At 36.8% G+C, this 27,329-nt stretch overlaps 1 protein-coding gene across 5 annotated transcripts in view; it reads right to left on the reverse strand.

The window, feature by feature from the left end:
* LOC150104071 (F-box only protein 3-like) overlaps positions 1–27,329 on the reverse strand; it is a 345,412-nt gene that overhangs the window by 284,325 nt on the left and 33,758 nt on the right. For 3 of the 5 annotated variants that reach the window (XM_090396738.1, XM_090396740.1, XM_090396739.1), the window contains one exon: positions 17,862–18,016. The exons of the other annotated variants lie outside the window; for them this stretch is intronic. In XM_090396738.1, the coding sequence (XP_090252864.1) occupies positions 17,862–18,016 (155 nt within the window). The remainder of the gene's footprint in view (positions 1–17,861; positions 18,017–27,329) is intronic. 5 annotated transcript variants of the gene reach the window in all.

Below are 27,329 nucleotides of genomic sequence, written 5' to 3' on the forward strand. Positions count from 1 at the left end.
AGAGAAGCGTACAGAGAGAGAAAGCAAGAAGCCAAGAGAGTTGTGGCACAGGCGAAGGCCATGGCATATCAAGATCTGTATGATCAATTAGAAACAAAGGAAGGACAGAGAAAAATTTGCCAACTAGCGAAATGTAGAAATAAAGCGGCAAAGGACATCTTACATGTGAGGCAGATCAAAGACGCTAAAGGAAGAGTATTATGGAGGGATGTGGACATAAGAAACAGAATGACACAAGACAGGGACTTTTGAATAAGGAAAATGCGAGGACTCGCAGAGAAGACGGGAAGCCTTCTGAGGGGATGGTGCAGAACATCAGTAGAGTGGAAGTGACGGAGGCCATGAAGAGGACGAGGAATGGAAAATCGGTGAGCCCCGACAGGATTCGTGGAGGCATGGAAGGCACTGGGGGAAGAGGGAATTGATTTGCTGTGTGACCTGTTCATGAAAGTTTGCCAACAGGAAAATATACCTGAGGAATGGAGGGACAGTACTCTTGTCCCCATCTACAAGGGTAAAGGGGATGCACAAGACTGTAAAAAATTACAGAGGAATAAAGTTGATGTCCCACACATTGAAAATCCTAGAAAGGGTTCTTGATGGAAGATTGAGGAAGGAGGTGGAGATGGCAAAGGAACAATTTGGCTTCATGCCTGGTAGATCAACAACAGATGCTATCTTTGGGTTACGGCAGATGATGGAAAAGTTTCGAGAGAAACAACGGGCACTACATCTGGCATTTATTGATCTGGAGAAAGCATACGATAGAGTGCCAAGGAAAGAAGTCTGGAGGTGTCTGAGGGAGAAGAAGGTGCCGGAGAAATATGTCAGGTTGGTGCAGGAGATGTACACAAATGTGAACAAAAGTGTTCGGACCTGTCTGGGACAGACAGAAAGTTTTCAAGTAACAGTTGGCTTGCATCAAAGGTCAGCATTAAGTCTGTTTCTGTGATGGAGGTGGTGATGGAGGAGGTGAGAGAAGATGCACCTTGGACAATGTTGTATGTAGATGACATCTTGCTGTGTGCAGATTCAAGAGAAGAAGCAGGAACTAAACTGGAAAGATGGAGAAAAGTACTGGAAGAGAGAGGTGAGACTGAGCAGAAGTAAGACAGAGTATATGTGTTGCACAGTGGGTGGCAGCCAGGAGACAGATCTGGAGCTGGAAGGAAATATCATCAGGAAGGTGAGGGACTTTATATCCTTAGGTTCAACAGTGGAAGAAGATGGAGGAGCTGAGAAGGAAAGGATACAAGCGGGTTGGAGGAACTGGAGGAAGATGGCTGGAGTGTTATGCGATAAGAGGGTGCCGATCAATCTGAAAGGCAAAATCTATAGGACAGTAGTGAGGCCAGCTATGATGTATGCTATAGAAACTGTGGCCCTGAGGAAAAATAACATCAGCAGGATGGAAGTAGCAGAGATGAGAATGCTTAGGTGGATGTGCGGTGTGACCAGAAAGGATCGTCTGAGAAATGACTGTAAGGGGAACAGTGAAAGTTACGAACTTAGGAGCAAAGATACAGGAGGCAAGGTTGAGATGGTTTGGTCATGTGATGAGGAGGGAGGACGAATGTGTGGGAAGATGGGTCATGCAGATGGATGTGCAAGGAAGGAGGAAGCGTGAGTGGCCAAAGAAAAGATGGAGGGACCTGGTAGAAGAGGACTTGAGGATGAAGAACTTGGATGTGGTGACAGCCCAAGACAGGAGGATGTGGAGGAGACTCATCATCAACAGTGACCCCCACTTAAGTGGGAGAAGCTGCAGAAGAAGAAGATTACCAATCTTGAATTCTGGTGATGCTGAGTTGGGGGGGGGGGGTTAGGATTTGTTCCAGTAGCTGACTTCACTGTTTGCCCTGGTTCCCAAGCAAAAACAACAGGGGTGTTGTTTAACATGGAGACACCCCACCTGGCATGAAATCCTGTCATGTTGTACCATCATTTTATATTTTACTTTAAGCCAATAAGAATATAATTTGGTCGGCTAAATCCCAAATTGTCAGCCCATCCTCATTCGTTCAGTATCCAGGTAGATACCTAACAGGGTGCATCGAGATCAAATTCTCACCGAGAAGGTGAGGATTTGACATTAGGTCAGAAGCCCTGGTCAGTTTTTTGCATTCCTTTAAAGGCTATGTGGAGGTCTCCTCTCAGTTATACAGCTTTGACCCTTAAGTACCTTGAAAAAAATTTTCTGTTTTTTTTTTTTTTTTAATAAATAGAATATCAGTTTGAAATTATTTTGGCATATGAGTTTAAGTGAATTTTCTGGAAAAAAAAAACAGAGAAAAATAAATTATTATTTATCTTAATTATTTGTATATCAAACTACATAATGAATGATGATTACATGATGATTTGGTTATCATAGTGTCACTATAGAATAAAATTTTATTATTATTACATGATACCTCCAGGGAATCCAACGATTCATTGAGGGAGGACACCTACTCTACATCTCTCTGTCTCCACCAACTACAACTAACCTTAACTGTGCCATCTACCAACTGCCACCACCATCACTAGCATTTCCACAGACAATCGCAAACATCTATGCCCACAGCGTGATTCAAACTTGCAGTCTTTTGGCTGGAGAGCAGATATGCTAACCATTCAGCCAACCAGGCTGGCAAAATTTTAAATTAAACTTAATATGCAAAATTTTATATTAAACTAAATAAAATATGAATTTTACATTTAAAGAATTAATGCAGTATCTTTTGTTATTGCATTAACCCTTAAAATTTGCTGTGATAATATATTGTAATAAATTTAGTTTAATCCTTTATCCAAGTGTAAGCAAACAAAGTTTGCACCTGAAAATATCTTCAGGACTGAGGTAGAGTGGTACATCTCTTGGCAACTCATAGCAAAGGTGGACTAAGCTCTCATCACTCCTTGTCTCAGTATTGCCCATGATGCAAAGCACATCTCCTTGCGTACGTGTATACTGCTATGCATTAAGGGAAGAGCCACTACCTTTGCAACGAGTTGCACCACCTTACCTCAGTTCTGAAGATATTTTCAGGTGCAAACTTTGTTTGCTTACACTTGGATAAAGGATTAAACTAAATTTATTATAGTCTAACCAAGTGCAAAATAAACTTCCAACATCTTTCTCTAAATCCAGAGTAATTTAATAATAAGGTAGTACACCTGTTGGCATCTCGTATAGGTAAATATAACCTCTCCATTGCTTCTGCCTGAGTATCACCACTCTGGGTCTGACACCCACTGAAAGGACCTCAATAAAGTTCGCAACCGGTCTGGGTTAGTGGCCCTTCCCTTAATGCATAGCAGTATACATGTCCGCAAGGAGATGTGCTTTGCATTATGGGAGATACTGAGAAAAGGAGTGATGAGAGCTTGGTCCACCTTTGCTATGAGTTGCACCACCTTACCTCAGTCCTGAAGATATTTTCAGGCACAAACTTTGTTTGCTTACACATGGATAAAGGATTAAAACTAAATTTATTATAGTCTAACCAAGTGCAAAATAAACTTTCAACAACAAAAAATAATAATATATTGTATTTTCTCATTTAAATAGTTTAATAAGAAAAAATAAATATTACATTTTTTTTTTTTTAAAATGTTGGGCCCATATACGAGCCCATATAGGTTGACCAGCCATATACATGGCTGGTCAACCTATAGTACTTTAGTACCATATATGGGTAGCAGGATGGGAGAGGAGGAACTTGTTAACATTCAATTTAAAAGCCTGTATATTGTATTCCTTGGGAAATACATCAGGGGGAAGATTGTTCCACAGTACAGCAGTAGCAGGGATGAAGGAGGAGGGAAAAGAAACTTGTTCTGTGGGTTTCAACGTGTACTGTGAAGGGGTGTTGGGAGGTGACTGTACATGTTCCAATGGGTTTAGAGAGCAGGGGAATTATTGATGTTGTTTCAGATGAGCATTTTCCATGAAAATATTTGTAGAATATACAAATTGCAGAGACTTAGCATCTATGTGAGAGTGGGAGGAGTGAGTCAGTAAGAGATGGATCATTTATCAGTCTAATTGCTCTCCTCTGTACTGAGTCAAGCATTTTGAGGGAGCTTTTAGGAGCCCCACTCCAAATGCGAGAACAGTATTCGATAGCTAGGCGGATTTGCGATTTGTATAGGGTTAACAGTTGTTTTGAAGTGAAATAGCGTCTTGAGCGAAATAGAAAGCCTACTTTTTTTGGAAGCTGAGGATGCAATGGTTGTGATGTGTTTATGCCAGGAGAGGCCTGATGTCATTGTAATTCCGAGAAGAAAGATTTCAGCTTGCCTGGGAATTTGAGTGTTATCGAAAATAATCTGGGGGAAAAAGGGTCTTTTTTGTGTAAAATAAGACAGAACTGGGTTTTACTAGCGTTGAAGTTGACGAGGTTATCTGAGCCCCATCGGAGGATGTTTTGGAGGTCTGCGTTAAGGAAGTTGTGGTTGATGTTCTGTGGGTTGAAGTGAGTTGTACAGGGTGAGGTTTATCAAATGAAAGGGAGTCATATTTGTAGATTTAGGGACTCAAAAACACATGTGTTGAACAGATTATTTTATTAATACAAATAAAATAAAACTTGACGTTTCGACCTCTATATCGAGGTCATCATCGGAAGAATACAACTGTATACAGAACCAAGCTACATGCTCATGCTTTCTATAACAGTAAACTAAATCTACGTAGTTAATAAATCTTTTTTCTAGCCTGACCTCTAGTGATAGAAAGGAAAAACAAAAATAAATAAAGGAAGAAAAAAAAAAAAATTATAAATAGATAAATGCAACTACAATAAACTGTTAGAGTCCTCATGTATTAATATTCTGGATAGTTACAAAATGATTTCTTTCAGTTGCTATTGAATGTTCTAAACACTTCACCAGGTCACCAGGTTGTCTTCTTGTAGTGGGAATTTTTCTAATGCTAGTTTAGGATGTTATACAGGTTGTAGATGGGTCCTCCACATTCTTGAAATGGTGAGGCCATCATTTTTGTTGTGTTGAGTTTTGTTGGTTGTGTTTGAGCATTTCACAAGACTCTTTAAATTTTCTCTCAAACCAGGTTTTGGTGCAGTGTAGGGACTTGGTATTTTTCCAGTCAATTCTATGGTATGTTTGGAGTGCATGGTCAGAAAGGCCTGTTTTACCGAAGTGGAGGTATTTAATGTGTCGTTTGTGTTCGTCTTGTCTGATTGGGATAGTTCGCCCTGTTTCCCCTATGTATGGTATGTTACATGTGCAGTGTATTTTGTATACCCCTGGGTGTGCTAGGTGTGGAAGAGGATCTTTAGAGGAACTGAGTAGGTGTCTTAGCTTATTTGGGGGTTTAAAGGTGGTTTTAATGTTGTATTTGCGAAGTGTTCTGTCTATTTTTTCAGAAATGCCTCTAACATAAGGAATGGCAATGGCATTCTTGAAATCTTTTTTGTTCTTACTGGTATCTTTATGGAGGATCTTGTGAATAGTTTTTTTATTGTATCCATTTTTGAAAAATGTTTGAATGATGATTTTGTATTCTTGGTTTAGAGCCTGTTCATTCGAACAAATAGTTAAGGCTCTGTGTTTAAGGGAGCTTATGACACCTAATTTTTGTGTTGGGTGGTTGTAAGAATTTTTGTGTATGTATCGGCCTGTGTATGTAGGTTTGCGGTAAACTGAGAAGGAGAGACAGCCAGAGGGAAGACGTGTGACAAGTGTGTCTAGGAAAGGAAGAGAGTCGTTTTTTTCCATTTCAATGGTGAATTGGATACGTTTGTGTTGTTTGTTTAGGTGGCTAAGGAATGTATTTAGAGCTTCGCGGCCGTGGGGCCAAATGGCGAAAATATCGTCGACGTATCTGAGCCAAATTTTGGGCTTTAGACCTGCAGTCTCTAGAGCACGTTGCTCAAAGTCTTCCATATAAAAGTTAGCTATTGGGGAAGAAAGTGGTGAGCCCATGGCTGTACCTTCTTTTTGAAGGTAAAAATTGTTTTGCCATACGAAATATCCGGAGCAGAGTACGTGGGCAAAAAGGTAAGAGATAATTTGGGCTGTCAATTCCTTCAACGATCGGGCGAAGTGGCGTGCCAGGTTTGTGTATTTTTGGCAGGCCATAAATTCTGGGCGCACGGGCATACTGAGGTATTAATTTTTTATTAATAACCAGGATATTATAATAACGAAAGCCGATAAAGGCAATTCCACCGTCCTGTTAGACCGTACGACATACATTGAAAAAATGAACCAGTTAATATCAGACCATAACACCTACCAAAAGGTTAACTACAACCCCACAAAACGTAACAAAAAGAAAACAACTGAATTAATCAAATCTGTCCACACATGGCCCGAAGAAACGACAAAAAAATTAATACCTCAGTATGCCCGTGCGCCCAGAATTTATGGCCTGCCAAAAATACACAAACCTGGCACACCACTTCGCCCGATCGTTGAAGGAATTGACAGCCCAAATTATCTCTTAGCAAAAAAATTAGCTGCCACACTCAAGGAATTGGTAGGTCAGTCCCCTTCCTACATAAAAAATACACAACATTTCATCAGTAAAATCAAAAACATTACACTCACCGACCAAGATTTATTAGTCAGCTTTGACATAACTTCCCTTTTCACCAATGTCCCAATCAATGACACGATCTTGCTACTACAGAACATATTTCCACATGACATCACGGCCCTTTTTGCCCACGTACTCCGCTCTGGATATTTCGTATGGCAAAACAATTTTTACCTTCAAAAAGAAGGTACAGCCATGGGCTCACCACTTTCTCCCCCAATAGCTAATTTTTATATGGAAGACTTTGAGCAACGTGCTCTAGAGACAGCAGGTCTAAAGCCCAAAATTTGGCTCAGATACGTCAACGATATTTTCGCCATTTGGCCCCACGGCTGCGAAGCTCTAAATACATTCCTTAGCCACCTAAACAAACAACACAAACGTATCCAATTCACCATTGAAATGGAAAAAAACGACTCTCTTCCTTTCCTAGACACACTTGTCACACGTCTTCCCTCTGGCTGTCTATCCTCCTCAGTTTACCGCAAACCTACACACACAGGCCAATACATACACAAAAATTCTTACCACCACCCAACACAAAAATTAGGTGTCATAAGCACCCTTAAACACAGAGCCTTAACTATTTGTTCGAATGAACAGGCTCTAAACCAAGAATACAAAATCATCAACCAAACATTTATCCAAAATGGATACAATAAAAAAACTATTCACAAGATCCTCCATAAAGATACCAGTAAGAACAAAAAAGATTTCAAGAATGCCATTGCCATTCCTTATGTTAGAGGCATTTCTGAAAAAATAGACAGAACACTTCGCAAATACAACATTAAAACCACCTTTAAACCCCCAAATAAACTAAGACACCTACTCAGTTCCTCTAAAGATCCTCTTCCACACCTAGCACACCCAGGGGTATACAAAATACACTGCACATGTAACATACCATACATAGGGGAAACAGGGCGAACTATCCCAATCAGACAAGACGAACACAAACGACACATTAAATACCTCCACTTCGGTAAAACAGGCCTTTCTGACCATGCACTCCAAACATACCATAGAATTGACTGGAAAAATACCAAGTCCCTACACCGCACCATAACCTGGTTTGAGAGAAAATTTAAATAGTCTTGTGAAATGCTCAAACACAACCCAAATCTCAACAAAAATGATGGCCTCACCATTTCAAGAAAGTTGGAGGACCCATCTACAACCTGTATAACATCCTAAACTAGCATTAGAAAAATTCCCACTACAAGAAGACAACCTGGTGACCTGGTGAAGTGTTTAGAACATTCAATAGCAACTGAAAGAAATCATTTTGTAACTATCCAGAATATTAATACATGAGGACTCTAACAGTTTATTGTAGTTGCATTTATCTATTTATAATTTTTTATTTTTATTTTTTTATTTTTGTTTTTCCTTTCTATCACTAGAGGTCAGGCTATTTATTAACTACGTAGATTTAGTTTACTGTTATAGAAAGCATGAGCATGTAGCTTGTTCTGTATACAGTAGTATTCTTCCGATGATGACCTCGATATAGAGGTCGAAACGTCAAGTTTTATTTTATTTGTATTAATAAAATAATCTGTTCAACACGTGTGTTTTTGAGTCCCTAAATCTACAAATATGAGTGCTGACCACTGTGTAACCCTAAAAGAAAAAATGAAAGGGAGGAGTGCAATGTGCTGTCATCTGCAAAACTGTGTATTGGGTTGGAGGTCAACTGAAGTAGGTCATTAATATATAGAAGGAAGAGGGTCAAGTGAGAGAACTGAACCTTGTGGGGTATAAAAAAGTCAGTTTGGAAGGGGTATATGATTTCCTAGTTATGTAATTACATTTGTCAACATTTCCATTCACTTTTTATGTTACTTTTAGATTTGAATATTTCTGGTATGCTTTTTATTTTATTTTTTTTTTTTTATTGTTGTTGCTTTTTTTTTTTTTTCTCCAGGTATGCATAGCGGCTTTTGCTGTATCTCTTTATAGTGCCTCTTATTATAGAGCTGGTCACAAACCTTTCAATCCATTACTGGGAGAAACATATGAATGCATAAGAGAGCACAAAGGCTTTAGATTTATTGCAGAACAGGTGATTTGTTTTTTCAGTTGCATAATTTATTTTATTTCATTATATTATTTTAATTATTATTATAATCATCAAACAGTCAAATGGTGCATCCTGGAAGTCCCACTAGCTCATTATACACCATATTCACCACACACTCAGGCAATGCATTACAATCACCCACCACTCCCCATGTAAAAAACTTACTTGTCATCCTTCTCTGTTCACATCCTCCTTATACAGCTTCCAGGGATGGCCTCTTATTCTCCCATCTTCTTCCATTCTGTGGAAGGGAATGGAGGAATATTCCACAATCTGGTAATAACTTATTACTAACTTATGTCTCAATCAAATCCTTGCCTACTTCCTTCTATTCTCTAGACTCGACACTTTGCATTTCCTCAATTTTTTTTAATACCCAACATTCTGGAGAAAAGAAACACACTTTAGGCAATCATCTCAAGATGCTTTACAGTATCACTTCATCCATTTGAAAACCAAGTGAACAAATTTGTACACATTAATCCATATATGACCTGATCAAGATTTTATACGATAGAACCATAATCTCCTTACTCGTCCTTACTCATCAGTGTCTTCTGTATCATTGCCATAATATGTTGTGCTGCCCTCAAAATGTTGACATGCGTTCCTTAAATTTCATTAAAATCTCATAGAGGATGTCTCACATCCTCCAATGATTTAATGAATGGTGAGCAAAATAAAAATAATATTAAATTATTAGTTTTGTACTGATGACGAACTGAGAATAAATAAGACACTATCAATATTAAGAAAATCACAACATAGCATGGAGAAATAATTGATATCTAAAGAGTTCTAGAAATAGATATTGAAATAGAAATTGACCTGTTATTAGAAAACTGAGAAAGGTCATCTACAACATGGGGAAAAAAAAGTAACATACAGATTAATAATAAAAAAGGCCACCTCCATCATGAACATTGTGGAGGGAGCTTTCCAGCTTTAAAAAAAAAACTGAACAGCAGATGAACACAGATATGAAAATTCTTAGGAAAATTAGGATAGTGAATGGGAGGAATCAATTGAAAAATTATTTTAAAAAGGAAGATATTAAATGAAACCCGACATCCTAAACATTCAAGAATTTACAGTGGTATGGCCATTTAAACAAAATGGGAAAGAAAAGATTAGCAAAAGTAACAAATTAATTTGGAAGAAAATTACTGACAGGAAGTCGGTAACAATGGCAACTTAATTATGTTGTACTATTACAGTATTATGTACCTTGAGGATACATACTATGAAACTAATAACAATGATTTTCATAATTGTAATGTTTAATTAAATGTATTGCCCTTAAAGATTGAAAATATTTGGTTAATTTATTTTCCATTTAGCATTGCTAACCAAACATTTAGGGTTTTCAAAATTTATTAAATTCAATGAAATGAGTATAAAATGAAACAGAAATACTAATTTCATAATCTATATATATTAAACTGTAATCAGATCTGAAGAAGTAATAAAATCCTGAAAAATTTTTAAAATAATAATAAAAAGGTAGAAAAGATGAATGTCTATGTGTCAATCTAGGCATGAATTTTCTTTTACTCTTCAAAAAAGGAAAATAATATGGATGGCACAATGTGCATTTTAGAAATGAATATATCTATATAGGGGGGGTGCTTAAGGGTCAAAGCTGTATAACTGAGAGGAGACCTCCACATAGCCTTTAAAGGAATGCGGAGAACTGACCAGGGCTTCTGACCTAATGTCCAATCCTCACCTTCTCGTGGTGCATCCTGTTGGGTATCTACTTGGATACTGAACGAATGAGGTTGGGCTGGCAATTTGGGATTTAGCCGACCAAATTGTATTCTCGTTGGTTAAACCAAAATAAAAAATGATGGTACAACACGACAAAATTTCATGCCAGCTGGGGCGTCGCCCGGTTTAACAAGGCCCCGGTTGTTTTCGCCAGGGAACCAGGGCGAACAGCAAAAAGTCAGCTACTGGAAAAAATCTGAAAACACACCCCAACTCAACATCATCAGAGTTAAAGATCGGTACTATCAACATAAGAAGCCTGAATGGCAAAGAAATGGAGCTATCTGAGGAATTAGATAAGTACCAGATCGACATAATAGGGGTGACTGAAACAAAAAAGACAAAAACTGGTGAGATCTTTCTGAGCAATAAATACAAAATGTTATATTCTGAATATAACATTTTGTATTTATTTCAATGACAATCAAGGAAAAGAATTAGTAGCCATAGTATTCTACACAAAATACGAGGCTAATCTTCTTGAATGGCAGTCAGTCTCAAGTAGAGTAATGTGGGCAAATATGAGAATTGGGAACTGGACAATGAGACTTATTTGTGCCTATGGTCCCACAGAAGATTCTACTAAGGTAGAAGTGGAGGAATTTTTTGATGCTTTAGAAAAAGCTACTCACACAATGAAAAAGGAAAAGTTGGTCCTTGTTGGGGATCTAACTAGCAGAGTAGGAAATGATTGTGAGACATACAAAAATATTTTGGGAAAATTTGGAGAAAACAGCAAAGCTAATAATAATGGCAAATATCTGTTGGATTTCTGCTCAGGACAGGGCTGGTTATTACTAACACCATGTTCCAACATAAAAATGTGCACAAATTCACATGGAGAGAATAGGCAAGGAATAAGAAAAGTCTCATTGACTATGTTATTGTTGATAAGTGATGTTTTCTCCCTGGTGCAAGACACCACAGTGTACAGAGGATTTGAAATTGGAAGTGATCACTATTTAGTCTTGAGCAGGATAAAATTGAATTTCATATTGAAAAGAATAACATGTAAGAAAAGTTTAAAGCAAATGAAAGTTGAGCAGCTCTCAGATGTGAACTGTAGACTAAAATACACAAAGATTATTGAAGAAAACATGAAAGAGTTTGAGAACAGGAATCCAAGCCTTGAAGAAAGTCCTGACTGATTCAGCTAGAGAGGCATGTGGTGAAGGTGTCTGCATGGATAGAAAAACTAGAACTCCATGGTGGACACAGGAAGTTAAAGAGGCAGTGAAGGAAAAGAAGAAAGTATATCAAAAGTTCCTGGCAAATAAGTCAGCTTGTGCTCTTAGAGAATACAGAGACAAATGCAAGAATGCTAAACACTGTGTAAAACTAGCTAAACAAAAGTCATGGGAGGACTTTGGTAAGAATATAGAAAATAAATATCAAGAAGGCGGCAAAATATTCTGGAGGTTATTGAAGAAGCTTAGTAATGGAGGAAAGAGTGCTGTAAAAGGAGTTAGAGATGATAAAGATATCCTTGAAGTATGGAGTAATTACTTTGAAAAACTGCTAAATGAAACAAGCAGTGATGACAGCACAGTGATAAAAAACACTGACCAGGCATGCAGTCAGGAATATATACCCATGCTTGAAGTAGAAAAAGTCATCAAAGGCTTAAAATGTGGAAAGGCAGCAGGAGTAGATGATATTCGACCAGAAATGCTGAAATATGGTGGTATAAAAGTCTTACAATGGCTGCACTGCATAGTTCAGAAAGCCTGGACAGAGGGACAAATTCCCGATGATTGGAGTAGAGCGCTCATAGTATCCATATATAAAAAGGGAAAAACTGAATGTGAGAATTACAGAGGTATTTCCCTATTAAGTGTTCCTGGCAAGTATACTTGAGAAACGATAGAGAAGAATTGTGGAAGAAAAGCTGGGTGAAGAACAAGCTAGATTCAGGCCAAATAGTGGCTGTCAGGATCAGATCTTCACTTTAAGACAAATAGTCGAGAAAGCATGGGGATATAACAAAGATCTGTATTTAAGTTTTGTCAATTTGCAAAAGGTATATGACAAGGTGCCAAGAGAGAAGCTATTCAATACGTTACAGTTATATGGTGTCAATGGGGCATTATATCAAACAATACTTAGTCTTTATTTGAGTTGTAAGTCAGCAGTTAGAATTGAAGTACAGGAATATGGTTTAATGTTAAATCTGGTGTGAGACAAGGATGTACATTATCCCCTCTGTTATTCATTATCTATATGGATTACATTATGAAGGAAAGTGGTATTAAACATGATATCAGAATTGGAGATGTTAATATCAGCTCTTTGCTTTATGCGGACGATGTTATTCTTCTAAATAAATCCGCTACAAATTTGCAAGATTCCCTGATTAAATTGAATGACTGTTGTAATAGATATGGTATGATGGTGAACATTAAAATGACAAAGACAATGAAAATAGTCAGAATCATTGAAAATGTCAACTGTGTTGTGAATGGAGAACCTGTGGAACAAGTAAAACATTTCAGCTACTCAGGCATGATTTTTAGTAAAGATGGTAAATTCAATATAGAAATAGACAACAGAATCAGCAAAGCTGGTATGGTAGGAAGTCAATTGAATAAATTCATATGGAATAAGAAAGAAAGAAATTAGTCGGAACACTAAATTAGCTGTATACAAGACAGTGTTCAAACCAGTTTTAACTTATGGATCTGAGAGCTGGGTCAGAAGTAAAACACTTGACCAAAGACTAGAGACAGCAGATATGAGAGTCCTGAGAAAGATTAGAGGCATGAACAGATGGCATCAGTGGCAATATCATATTAAAAATGCGGATATTAGGAAAAAACTTGACATTGTTAGCATCCAGGAATGCATTAGCAGAGCTAATCTCAGGTGGTATGGTCACTTAAACAGAATTGGTGAAGAAAGATTAGCAAAACAAGTGTTGTCTGCCAGGTTGGCAGCAAAAAAACCCAGAGGAAGACCAAGATATAGGTGGATTGATACAGTACAAAGTGCCTTAGACGATAGAAATATAAGATCTGAATGATGGAGTCTTGACAAGTAAAAGACTGATTTGGAGGAAAATTGTAGATAGGAAGTTAGTAATGATGTAATTTTTTCATGTAGTACTATCATATCCTGTACATCCCTTGAGGGTACATGACAGGAATTTGATGATGATGATGATATATCTATATACTAATACAATGAGTATCAGAAATAAGAGTGCAATTTGTAGCATAGAGTAAGTTTTATATATGGCAATAAGTTGACTGAGTCAACTTACTGCCATATATAAAACTTGAATAAAACTATTTCTGGCATACATAAAACTTAACCAATGTTTAAAGGTACCTGTGCATGACTATAAACAATAAATTACACAATAACCACAGTAAGTAACTTTAATGAAATGAAAGTACAGATATTTCATACTGAAAAAAAGATCCATAGACAAGTTGATGGCACTGCCATAGGTAGCCCTCTGTCTTCACCTTTGGCAAACTATTTTTTGAACCATCTAGAAGATACCTTGTTCTCATCCATTCATCCCAAACCCTCTCATTGGTTTGATTATGTTGATGATGTCTTTGCTGTTTGGCCTCATTCTGAAAATTAACTTACTACCCTACAACAGATTAATAGTCTTTACCCATGCATTCAGTTCACAATGGAAAAAGAAAAGGCTGGTAGCTTACCATTCTTGAACATCCTTCTTACACGCACAGCCTCCGGTAATTTATCAACCAGTGTTTATTGAAAAACCTACCTTTACTGGCAGATACATTCATCAAAAGTCTGCTAATCACAAAGACTTGATAACACTAATTCTCAAAAAAATTAGTGTTATCAAGTCTTTAATTAATAGAGCACATAAGATGTGCTCCTCTCCCTCAAGCTTTCAACAAGAACTTCTCGCTATCAAAACATTAATGAAATTTAATGGTTACAACCAGTGGTGAACAATAAGGGGCTCGCACGAGCCCTTTGTTAAATTTTTCTCAAATTTGCGAGCCCCTTGTTCTTGTTTAATAATCTTGTAGAACTAGAAAATACCACCGTGGAATGTATACATGCTACTATAATTGCTACTTTAAATTCATATGGATTGTCTGATAACTATTTAAAAAATCATCTCATTGCATTTTGTTCTGATGAAGCTAGTGTAATGTTAGGAAACAAATCAGGTGTTGCAATCAAACTTCTACAAAAATTTCCCAACATTGTGATTTGGCATTGCGTAGCTCATCATTTACAATTAGCATTAGACAATTCGATAAAAAATCATTAAAGAAATAAATCATTTTGAAATATTTATGGATAAATTATATGCTTTTTATCATCAATCACCAAAAAATCAACGAGAATTAAATACAATTGCAAAAGGCCTTCGTATCGAAATTTTAAAGATCGGCGTTTGGTTTGGACCACGGGGCAGCTTGCAATTTACGATGGCTCTTGCTGTGTGGAGAAAATACCCAGCTTTATGCAAGCATTTTGCATCAAACGATTAATATAAGGGCTTTTTAAACCGACTTCTCAATTTGCAATTTTTAAAAGATCTAGCATTAATGATTGATATCCTACAGGAATCATCATATCTGTCAGAAGCTCTACAAAGTCGCAATATAAATATTATAAGGGCTAAGTTAGTCTTTTTTTTTTTTGCTTGACGATGCGAGCCCTTTGTTAAAATTTCCATAGCTCACCACTGGTTACAACCCTAATTGACTCCTATGCTCCAACACCTCAGGATTCTTCAACAGACCGCAGGGTTCCAATCCCTTATATTTCTGGTATCTCTGAACAGATTGGTAGAATTCTGAAGTATCACCTTATTCCCACATATTTTCCTGTCAACTAAATTTCTCATCTGTTGCCATCTACAAAAGACAAAGTGTCACCTCTATCATTAGCTGGCATTTACCAGGTACCTTGTGAATGTAATCTGACATGCTTCGGGCAGACAGGCCATTCTGGGAAAAAAAAAGAATTAATGAACAACAGTATTATATTGAATACATGAAACTTCAAAAGTCTGGTCTGGCACAACATAGTATTGACACTAAACACAGTGGGATCTAGCGGGATGAAGTTCATCTTCACCTTAGAAGCAGGTTTAAATATGAATGCCTTTTCAAAGAAAGTTGCAAAGCGCTTTTACATCAGCCAAATCTGAATCGGAATGATTGTCTCTCTCTCCCAAAAGTTTGGGAGATTCTTATTTTATGTAACCATCATAAATAGTTTTTAATAATATTATGTATTAATATTAATTTTTAGCATGCGGCAACAGTTTTTAATTGGTAAACCACTGACTGCTGTATGCACCTTGTATTTCCGTTTCTTTGATTTGCTTGTTTCTAAGCACTGATGATGTACTGTTATTTTCAGCACAAAATATCTGCACTTTCATTTCATTAAAGTTAATTACTGTGGTTATCATGTAATTTGTTGTTGGTTAATCAAGTTTTATAGGCAGGAATAAAAACTAAGGGATAGAGAATTTTCTGTGAGAATAGGAATGCTATCAAACGAAGAAACTTTCTGTCAATCCATAATACTATATATAATATTATAATACTAATATACTATAAATACTAGAATTTTTTTTTTTTAATAAGTTTTGGAACATTTCTAGAATAAAATTATTTCTATAATTTTCCAATACTCTACAGTCACGAGTCTTCAAAACCAGTGTATAAAAATAGTAACTTATTTTTTTTGTAAAGAAATTCTTGTCCTAAAGGACTGAATTTGCCATGAATGAAATTAAATTTCTCCAAAAGGACTAAATTATTGTATTCTAATGTGTGTGTTAGAACACACCCACACACACAGAAATAGTTTTTTTTTTTTTTATTAATATCTCTAATGCACACTTATTGGTGGTGTGCATTAGTCACTGTGTACAAGATTACATGGAAAGATCCAGCCAAAGCACACTTATTTTGGCATCCTTTGTGCTGTCTTTTCCCTGTCCCTATGTAGGAATTATCTCCACTAGCAATTTCACAGGAATATTATTTTTCCACAAACATCTGCTTAATTCTGCCTGAGCCACTTTTTGAGGTAATGGCATTTCCAAGCTTGCCGTCTGGCAAAGATTTCATGTTTCTAGAATTGTCATGATCCTAAGAAGCAACTGCCCAAGCAAAATTAAGCAAATGTTTGCTAATAAGGGAAGTTAATACTTTGGGAGTTGGGAGGATTGTAATTCTCAAAAAAAGAAGAATCTACTTTTTATTTATTTATTATTATTATTATTTTAAATATATAATTATATGTTTACACATGTAATAAAAATATAGAATTTTATTCAAAAACTGATTCTTTTTAGTGAGCTGGTTGCTAAAAATTTACCAGCAGTCTCAACAGCCTGATAGCATACTTTCTGCTCTTTAATTCTTTTAGCTATTTTTGCTCTTTTAGTGTTCTGTGCCTAAAACTGGCTAACCAGATGTGGTCCTTTGACTTGAAGTGAAGTTTCTGTTATCCCTTATATTATTATTATTATTATTATTTTGATAACCTTCATTGAGGCAACAGACTCATTGAAGGTTATCAATGTTGGAGGGAGGCCCACTCAACCAGCAACGTGTCCTATCATAATGAGCTTTAAAGTTATTTACACTACCTGCATTCACAATGCACTCCGGCAATGCATTCCACTCACTAACAACTCTCTCCATGTAAAAAATCTACTCCTCACACCCTTCTTCACCACATCTTCATACAACTTCCAGAGATGGCCTCTCGTTCTTCCCATCTTAACATCCAGTCTTTTTATAATTCCTTCTGTACTAATCTGATAGAATCCCTTAACTAACTTTAAGGTCTCTATCGTATCACCTCTTTTCCTCCTATCCACAGACCTCTGTAATCAACATTCCCTCAAATGCTCTTCATAACCAACACTTCAGAGTCTTGATATTACTTTGGTCAATCACCTTTGGACACTCTCTAGTGTTTCCACATCACAATGAAAACAAGGTGACCAAATCTGAGCAAATAATCCAAGTGGTCTGACAATGCGTAATATAGAGGCAACACTACCACCTCATATATGTCAATGTACTTTTTATCAAAGACAATATGATGTGTCTTTGCAACACTTGCAATGTACAACTTAACTGTGTTTGCACAAAGTGTTACAAAGTAAAGTTGGTCTATGATTGATAAACCCAATTTCTTTTATGGTTTTGCAATTAAAATCTAATAATGATGTTTCAGTTAGAAAATACAAGGGCATGGCAAGAGATGTAAAAAATTTTGTTTTTTACATCTCTGATAGCATCAGAGATGTAAAAACAGCCAAACATAAGGCTGTTTGGACAAGGACACATTAAATGAGACATATATCCAATAAAATAATGTGGAGTAATTCAACAGTCTGCAACAATTCTGAATGCTTCAAAGTAGTTCAAAATAAAACAAATGTTAGCAAATTTATTTTAATTTGGCTGTTCTGCTATAAAAACTTACCATTTAAGGATTCATATATTGATCTGCAATTAATAATCATAAAATTATCAAGTTTATTCCAAGCAGATTTAATTATTGAATAGCAGTGGATATAGCGGCCAAATTTATAGTACCAGCATTTAAAAAGTTCTTTCCAACTCATACCAGAAGGGCATCTATTTATAAAAAATAAATAATAATAATAAAATAAGCAAAATGAATTTCATTATAGCTTTATAGATAATTACATATTTGAGATAACATTCTTATAAGTGAAGTGCATGCATTAAACTGGGTCATACTGTAGTTGATGATTCACCATTTGACCCACACTCTCCTGTGACAAACCTGGATCTGGACTTTTCTGAATAAATATGTATTTATGAATAGGAACTTAGGTAGATATGTTAGGGGGAAATTAAGTGACAAGGATAATCATTTACATGAACAAATCATTTAAGTGTGAAATGACATATGAAATACATGTCCATGTAACAGGTAATATCAAATGGTTCAGCAGCAAACAACTATCATTTCTGTTCTTGCATCCTACTACCACTGTGTTTTACTTATTTGATAATCTGATATTTTGTGTGGAGTGATGGAGGATCTTTAGTTGTTTGCTGATGATGCAAAGTTGGGAATATGAGCAATGCTAATGTTAACACCCTTCCAAAGATCTGAACAGAGACTTTTTTTTGCTTGGACAAATTAGTGAAATAGTACTTTTAATATTGATAAATGCAAGGTACTGCACTCTGGAGTGAAGACATAAGGCAATATACTGTATTTGTGGAACTGTGCTTCAGGAAGTGGATGATATTTGAGATATTGGGAGGAGGGATGATGATTGGTTAACAGTGGAGTGAATTTAGAGGATGCATTGCAGTGTTGCAAAGATTGCCTATCATACTGCTCCTATGATAAGGAGTACACTTACAAGTAGGGATAAGGAGATTGTTGTATTACTATTTAAGGCATTGCTCACACCACTTGGACTATTGTGCTCTGACAGCTTGCACTATCTCAACATGCATTAGAGATAAACCACTTCATAAGATGGAAGAAAGCAAGGCTATTTTATAAATTCAAGTTTAGACTGTTCTTGGAAGTGGCACAAGTTCTAGAACCCTGTTGACTGTAACAGAATGAACAGTATGATTTTAAATAGATTGTAGTGCACTGCCCTATCTATCCAACAACTGCCATATATCTATCTAACAACAGTAATTACCATGAAGAGTGCCACTGTTACCCTACATGCACATGAGTGCTTATCCAGGTCATTTTAGTTTGTATTTTCACTGAGTGTTAAATTGCCTCTGATAATGCTAGCTTAAGTTAGTGAAATGTTGGTTGTAAATAATTAATTTTAGCTAGTAAATTATTTATGTTCATTCCAGTGACTAAGCAGTTTTCTGTCCGAGAAACTTCGACATGAATATTAGCAACAGTTATGGAAATTTAAACATGGAAATCTTATGTTCAGATTTGGTCACTCAGTTTTCACAGACAAGTGACCAAGGCAATCAGGACTATGGAACATTGATTACGGAGAGAGGTTAAAGGAATATAAATTGTAAGAGTTTGGTTAATAGGAAAAAGAGGGGCGATATGATGGAGATACTTAAGTTAGTGAGGGGATTTTACTGAATTAATATAGAGGATTGTAAAAAGAATAAAAGTTGAGAGGAAAAAGAACAAGAGATCAAACCCTGGAAATTGTATAAAAGCGTGGTGAAGAAGGATGCGAAGAGCAATTTTTTTTTAAATGGAGAACTGTGAGCGAGCAGAATACATTGCAAATGTTGAGAGGGTTAAGGATTTTAAGGTTGATAAATACGTTGCTGGTTAGGTGAACTATGGAACTATAAATATTCATCATCAAATTCCTGCCATGTACCCTCAAGGGGTGTACAGGATATGACAGTACTACATGAAAAAATTACATCATTACTAACTTCCTATCTACAATTTTCCTCCAAATCAGTCTGTTACTTGTCAAGACTCCAACATTATCAGATCTTATATTTCTATCATCTAAGGCACTTTGTACTGTATCAATCCACCTGTATCTTGGTCTTCCTCTGGGTCATTTTCCTGACAACCTGGCAGAAAACACTTGTTTTGCTAATCTTTCCTTGCCCATTCTGTTAAAGTGACCATACCACCTGAGATTAGCTCTGCTAATGCATTCTTGGATGCTGACAATGTCTAGTTCCTTCCTAATATCCTTGTTTTTAATATGATATTGCCATTGATGCCATCTATTCACACCACTAATCTTTCTCAGGACTCTCATACCTGTGATCTCTAGTCCTTGGTCAAGTGTTTTACTTCTGACCCAGCTCTCCGATCAATAAGTTAAAACTGGTTTGAACACTATCTTGTATACAGCTAATTTAGTGTTCCGACTAATTTCTCTCTTATTCCATATGAATTTATTCAGTTGACTTCCTACCATACCAGCTTTGCTGATTCTGTTGTCTATTTCTATATTGAATTTACCATCTTCACTAAAAATCGTGCCTAAGTAGCTGAAATGGTTTAGTTGTTCCACAGGTTCTCCATTCACCACACAGTTGACATTTTCAATGATTCTGCCTATTTTCATTGTCTTTGTCTTTTTAATGTCGACCATCATACCATATCTATTACAACAGTTATTCAATTTAGTCAGGGAATCATGTTGAGTAGTGGTGTGCTTTCAAATTTGTTCCAGTAGCTGACTTTTCGCTGTTCACCCTGGTTCCCTGGCAAAAACAATGGGGGGGGGGGGGGCTTATTTAACTGGGCGATGCCTCAGCCGGCATGAAATTTTGTCATGTTGTACCATCATTTTGTATATTGGTTTAAGCCAATAAGAATACAATTTGGTCAGCTAATCCCAAATTGCCAGCCCATCCTTGTTCGTTCAGTACCCAGGTAGATACCCAACAGGGTGCACCACGAGAAGGTGAGGAATGGACATTAGGTCAGAAGCCCTAGTCGGTTCTCCGCATTCCTTTAAAGGCTATGTGGAGGTCTCCTCTCAGTTATACAACTTTGACCCTTAAGCACCCCCCCAACCCCTTGTCCTGACCATCTCCAGTGGGTTTCAGAATTAATTAGTAAAGTAGACAGCATCAACAATGGAAAATATTAATGTTGGAATTAATATTGAACATGTGGCAGTGGAAATACAGGAGAAAGAAATAGACCTAAATAAGGAAATGCATGATTACATGTTATCCTTCAAGGGACAAAGTGCAAATTCAAAAAGTTGCAGAAGCAGCAAGAGATTAGGACTGAGATGAGAAAGAAGCAGATGGTCCAAGATAAAAAACTGAAATCATGTGAACAAACAAGAAAAATAAGGTAAGGAAAAAATTATGTATAGAGACTCTGTGATTGATCAGGGGGAGTACTTAATGAAAGTATAAGAAAATCAAGTTTTCCTTGCACAAAAATTAATGATATTAGTCATGCCATCTGGATGCAAAAAAGGTAATGCAGAAGAACTAATTGTCTTGGTTGGCTAATGATCTGAGAGGTGAGAAATATTTTATGAGGAAAGATATGAAGGAGTTGTTGGATGAAGCAAAAATGAATGAGAAGGTAAAGATCATAAGCCTCTTGCCATGATATGATAGAGGTGAATTGAGGAGGACATTGACAGCAAATAAATCAATACGCAGGTTGTGCAGAAGGAATGATGTAGGATTTGTGGACCTATGGCCTAAGTTTGACAGAAAGAAGGATTTGTATAATGTTGATGGACTGCACCTAACTGGTTTTGGTGTTAGGTGTCTAGATAGCTTTCTTCACCAAGCATGCTGAAGTGCAAATTCACAAAAACTTAAGCAATTAGGGTGGATGCAAGTGAATGTGTGTGAAGGCACGCATGAGGCAAGTGAGTGTGAGAATGACCAAAAAATGCTGAATCTAGTCTCTCAAGCAGAAATGTTGAATAGGATGGTTAATTCAGGAAGTAAAGGTGGTTGGAGGAGCCTAAAGGGATGTTGCAGTTTTTATATACTAATGCCAGAAGTACCAGGAACAAGAGGGAGGGTTTCTGGCATTGGTTAGTGCAACCTTATTAAAAGTTACAGGTATTAGTGAGACTTGGCTAACAACAGATGATTTAGTTACAGCGATAGAACGTGAAGGTTTAGAATTTCCTATCATCAGCAGTACTGATGATAGGAAAAGAATTGCAGCCAAAAGGAATAGGAGAGCAGATCAAGGCCAATAAGACAAAATATACGGTTGGTTGCTGCTATGGGGTTCCAGGGATGATCTTGAAGGCATGAATCAGCAAATTAGTACAATGAGTGCAGGTCGAGTGATTCTTATGAGGAACTTCAACTATGGTGATATAGATTGGAAGGAAGAGGTAGGAAGGAAATGGAATTTATATACCTACTGAAAGATAATTATTTGAGGCAGTAGGTGATGAAAGGGACTTGGGGTGAGAGACTATTAGACTTGGTCATAGAATCAAAAGAGAAATCCATAACCAAGGACATTACCTCCGATTAGGGAAAGTAACCATGTAGTCCTGACCTGATAGATTGTAAACCATGAGAAATATTCTGTCATGAAGGGGTTTTTGTAGAACTACAAGGCAAGTGATTATGGCAAAAGTTTAGGAGAAAGCTTTAAAGTTGTACCATAGCATAAAACCATGCAAGGGAAGGATGTTAGTAGTGCATGGGAGATAGTTAAGGGATAGTTAAGTTTAGGAGAAAGCTTTAAAGTTGTACCATAGGTGAGAGGGGGAAAACCAGAGGCAATTCCTGGCATTTATGTAAGAGTGTGGTGAAGAGAGGTGCAAGGAGTAGATTTTTTACATGGGGAATTGTGGATGAATGGAACACATTACCAGAATGCGTTGTTAATACAATGGGTGTTAAGGATTTTAAGATTCAGTATGTTAAATATGTTGCCAGTTGAAAGAACCTCCCACAGTGAGCCTATTGAGTTCATGGAGGATATGATAAAAATAATAATAATAATATAATGGAAAGAATATATGTGAAGTGAAATACTTTTGTAAGAGGCAAATGAATTACTACTAATAATTTACAGTTGTGGTATTATGTGTATGTCTAATGAGTTGCTGTGATCAGAACAAATTACACATCATCCTATAACCTCTGGACCAGCAATGTTTGCATTTATGATGGACATAATTAAAAAAATTCAATAAAATTCAAAAAAAAATTCAAAAATCAAAAAAATTCAATAAAAGAAAAAAAAAAACTGAAGATCTGGGATGATGCAATGAAAGAAATAATCAAAAAGAAAAAAGAAGCCTATCACAAATGTTTAACAGTAAAAGATTAGAAGATGAAATAGAATAGAATATAAAAGAATAAGAGCCATAGCTAAAAGAGAAGTCAGAAAAAGACAGAGAATCATGGAACAAATTTGTTTCTAATTTAGAACATGATCAGAATTGTGGACAGACAAATATTTTAAAAAAGACAACTGGCAAACAATTAACGAAAATGAAAAAGGAAATAACTAAAGAAGAATTAGAAATCAGCCTGAAAGAAACAAGAAATGGAAAAATCACCTGGAGAAGATAAGCTAGGTTCAGAACTATATAAATATGCAGGAACAAGATTCAAAGAAAGACTCTTATTATTTTTAAATAAAATTTATTCAACTGGTATCCCCCCAATAGAATGGAAAAAAGCAATTGTGATTCCTATCTTTAAAAAAGGTAATGGCGATGACCCTAAAAACTATAGAGGTATCAGTATACTAAATTCCTGTTACAAAATATATAGCAGAATCTTAAATAGCAAACTAATGATTCCAAAAACTTTGTTTGAGAAGTACAGAATGGATTTAGAAAAGGACAATCATGTCCTTTTCTAAATTCTAAAAGCTATCACCTGGCCTTTTTACCTAAAATTAATTATTATTATTATTATTATTATTCAGGCCTCCATGGAGTGAAAAGACTCATCGTTGGAGGTCCTTCCTAAGAACATAAAGTCTGTCAAGATTCATCGAGGGGAGGTCCTCCCCCCCCCCCCTAAGAAACACAAAGTCTATCATACCACTCCTTAAACTCACTGACCATTCTCGCTCTCACCACTCCATCAGGCAATGCATTCCACGGGTCAACCACCCTCCACGCAAAGAAACCACTCCTCACCCTCTTGTTCACAGTTTCTTTTCGTAACTTCCAAGGATGGCCTCTTGTCATCACTCCTTCCCACTGTTCAACCAAGCGAAAGAACTCCCCAGTGTCAACTCTGTAACCACCTCTCAACAGCTTAAAAGTCTCAATCATATCACTTCTCCTTCTTCTATCCGCCAAACTCTGCAGTCCACATTCCCTCAGCCGATCCTCATAACTATCCTTGTACAGTCCTGAAACCATCTTGGTCATCCGTCTTTGTATCCTTTCCACAGTTAATTTATCCCCTTCAAATCCTGGGGACCAAATCTGAGAACAATAGTCTAAGTGTGGTCTGATCAGGATCTCATACAACGAAATGATAACCCTTTTATCTCTGCAGGTCAGTGTCCTTCTCATAATTGCAGCAATCCTCTGTGTTACCTTCACCACCTTTGCAATATGTCCTCTAAATTTCAGGTTTCTATCAATCGTCAACCCCAGATCTTGTCTCCCCCTACTTCCTCCAGTATAACTCCTCCCATAGAGAACGCAGCATCCTATCGATGTTTCCAAAAAACCTCAAGACCTTACATTTTGCTGCATTAAACTGAACCCCCATTCATTTGCCCATCTATCTAGCTTATTCAAATCCTTTTGCAGGGCTACCACATCTGCACTATTACTAATAATCCTTCCCAGCTTCGCATCATCCGCAAACAACTGAATATCCCCTTGCAATGTCATTGATATAAAGGTTAAACAATATAGGTCCTAGTACTGAGCCCTGTGGGACCCCACTTGTAACCCTCTGCCTCCTTGAAACTGCTCCACCATACACAACTCTCTGATACCTATCAGACAGCCAATCCTGAATCCAGTTGACCAATCTGACATCCAGACCCATGTGCTGCAACTTAAATATCAGCTTATCATGTGGCACCCTGTCAAATGCCTTTGCTAAGTCTAAGCCTATAATTAGACACTTCCAGTCTGTTACCACCCTTATGCAATGGCACTATCTTATCTTCCTTCCATTCCCTGGGCACCTTTCCCGCAGCCAGACTTTCATTGAAAAGCCAGATTAAAGGCACTGTCAGTTCCCTACCACATTCTCTCAAAACTCGTGGTGAAATACCATCCAGTCCCAAAGCTTTACTGACATCCAGAGTACTCAGTATCTGAAACACACTCTCCTCCTGTACCTCTAAACCTCGAATATAGAGAAAAGAAGAGAATACAATTTAGAAACACATATTGCATTTATTGACTTTGAAAAGGCATTTGACAAAGTTAAAAGAAACATATTAAAAGAAAGACAAATACCAAATAAAATCCTAAAAGCTATCACAAGTATATATGAAAATAATCAAATACAAATAAGATTAAATCACGAGCTATCATATATGAGAAAGATAAACCAAATGGTCTGACAGGGATGTCCCCTCTCAGCAACTCTTTTTAATATCTACTTAATACAATGGAACAAAAATTTACATGAAGGAATTAAACTTTCTCCTACAGTGAACTTAAACACTCTCCTTTTTGCCAACGACCAAATAATAATTACAAATTCTGAAGATAACTTACAGAAAGTTATTTTAGATCTAAATGAGATAGCCAAAGATTATGGTATAATAATATCAACAGAAAAATCAAAAACAATGGCCTTTAAACAACAAGATCCAGTAAGAACTAAAATGGTAATAGATAACAACATATTAGAACATGTGAATTCATTTAATTACCTAGGATGTATGATCACATATGAAAATGAAAAAGATATAAACGTAAAAATTGCAAAATATTTAAAAATAACAGGTGTAATTAACTCTATATTTAAACCAAACCTAGTTCAAAAACAAACCAGACTAAAAGTATACAATACATTAGCCCTACCAGTCTTAATGTATGGAAGCGAAATCTGGACAATAAAACAAAAAAAGACAAAGATTAATAACAGCAGAAATGAAGTTTATGAGAAAACCTGCACTGTATACCCTATTAGATCACAAAAGAAATGAAGAAATTATGAAAGAATTAAACAAGAACCAGTAATAGAAAAAATTAAAAAATATAAACATAAATGGATGGAACACGTTCAAAGAATGAAAACAGAAAGATTACCAAAACAAGCCTTAAAGTACAAGCCATTAGGAAAAAGAAAACCAGGACGTCCTCTTAAACGATTCAACGATGGCTTCTAAGGCCGGAACAGGCCATGCTAGGCCTAAATCCTTGATATGCATGATGATGATGATAATTAAAAAAAAAAATTATTATTATTATTATTATTATAAAAACCTCCATGGAGTCAAAGACTCATCGTGGGAGGTCCACTGTTATACACACAGTTTATCACACTGTGCCTTAAATATATTCACTGTCTCTGCACACACCACACTCTCAGGCAAAGCATTCCAATCACTCACCACTCTCCATACAAAAAACCTGCTCCTCACTCCCTTGCTCACACCCTCCTTATACAGCTTCCAGGAATGACCTCTTGTTCTTCTGCTATCCTCACCCATTCTGTGCAAAACCTCCCCGACGTTAATCTGGTAATAACCACTCAACAGCTTATATGTCTCAATCATATCCCCCCCCTCCTCCTTCTATCCACCAATTTCTGCAAATTGCATTTTGTCAATCTGTCTTCGTACTCTACATTCCAGAGACCAGAAACCACCTTAGTCAATCGCCTCTGAACTTTTTCCAACGCAATTTCATCTTTTTGAAAACCAGGTGACCAGATCTGCGCACAGTAATCCATATGTGGCCTGATCAAAGCCTTATACAAAGGAACCATAACATCCTTACTTCTACAAGTCAATGTCCTCCGCATCATTCCCATTATCCGCTGTGTTGTCTTCGCTATTTTAGTAACATATCCCCGAAATTTTAGGTCCTTGTCTACAATCACTCCCAGATCTCTCATTTCCTCTACCTCTTCCAAGATATTCGCACCAATTGTGTACTTTACATCCCATCTCTGCTTCCCAAATTTCAAAACCTTACACTTTGAGACATTGAATTGACATCTCCACTTATTTACTCATTCAGACAGTGTATTGAAGTCCTCTTGCAAAGCTACAGCATCCACACTACTCCTGATAGCTCTGCCCAACTTTGCATCATCTGCAAACAATTGCACATCACCATTCAGACCTCTCCAGATATCATTTACATACAAATTAAACAGCAATGGACCCAAAACAGACCCTTGAGGTACACCACTAGTAACTTTCCTCTTCTGGGATATCGCTCCTCCATAGACAACTCGCTGATACCTATCAGACAACCAATCTCCAATCCAGTGAACCAATCTACAGTTCAGCCCCCATCCGTTCCAATTTAATTACCAGCTTGTCATG

The sequence above is a fragment of the Typopeltis vanoorti genome, chromosome 8, assembly GCF_054136105.1.
Source record: "Typopeltis vanoorti isolate ZY-2024b chromosome 8, IOZ_Tvanoo_1.0, whole genome shotgun sequence".
Classification (NCBI taxonomy): domain Eukaryota; kingdom Metazoa; phylum Arthropoda; class Arachnida; order Uropygi; family Thelyphonidae; genus Typopeltis; species Typopeltis vanoorti.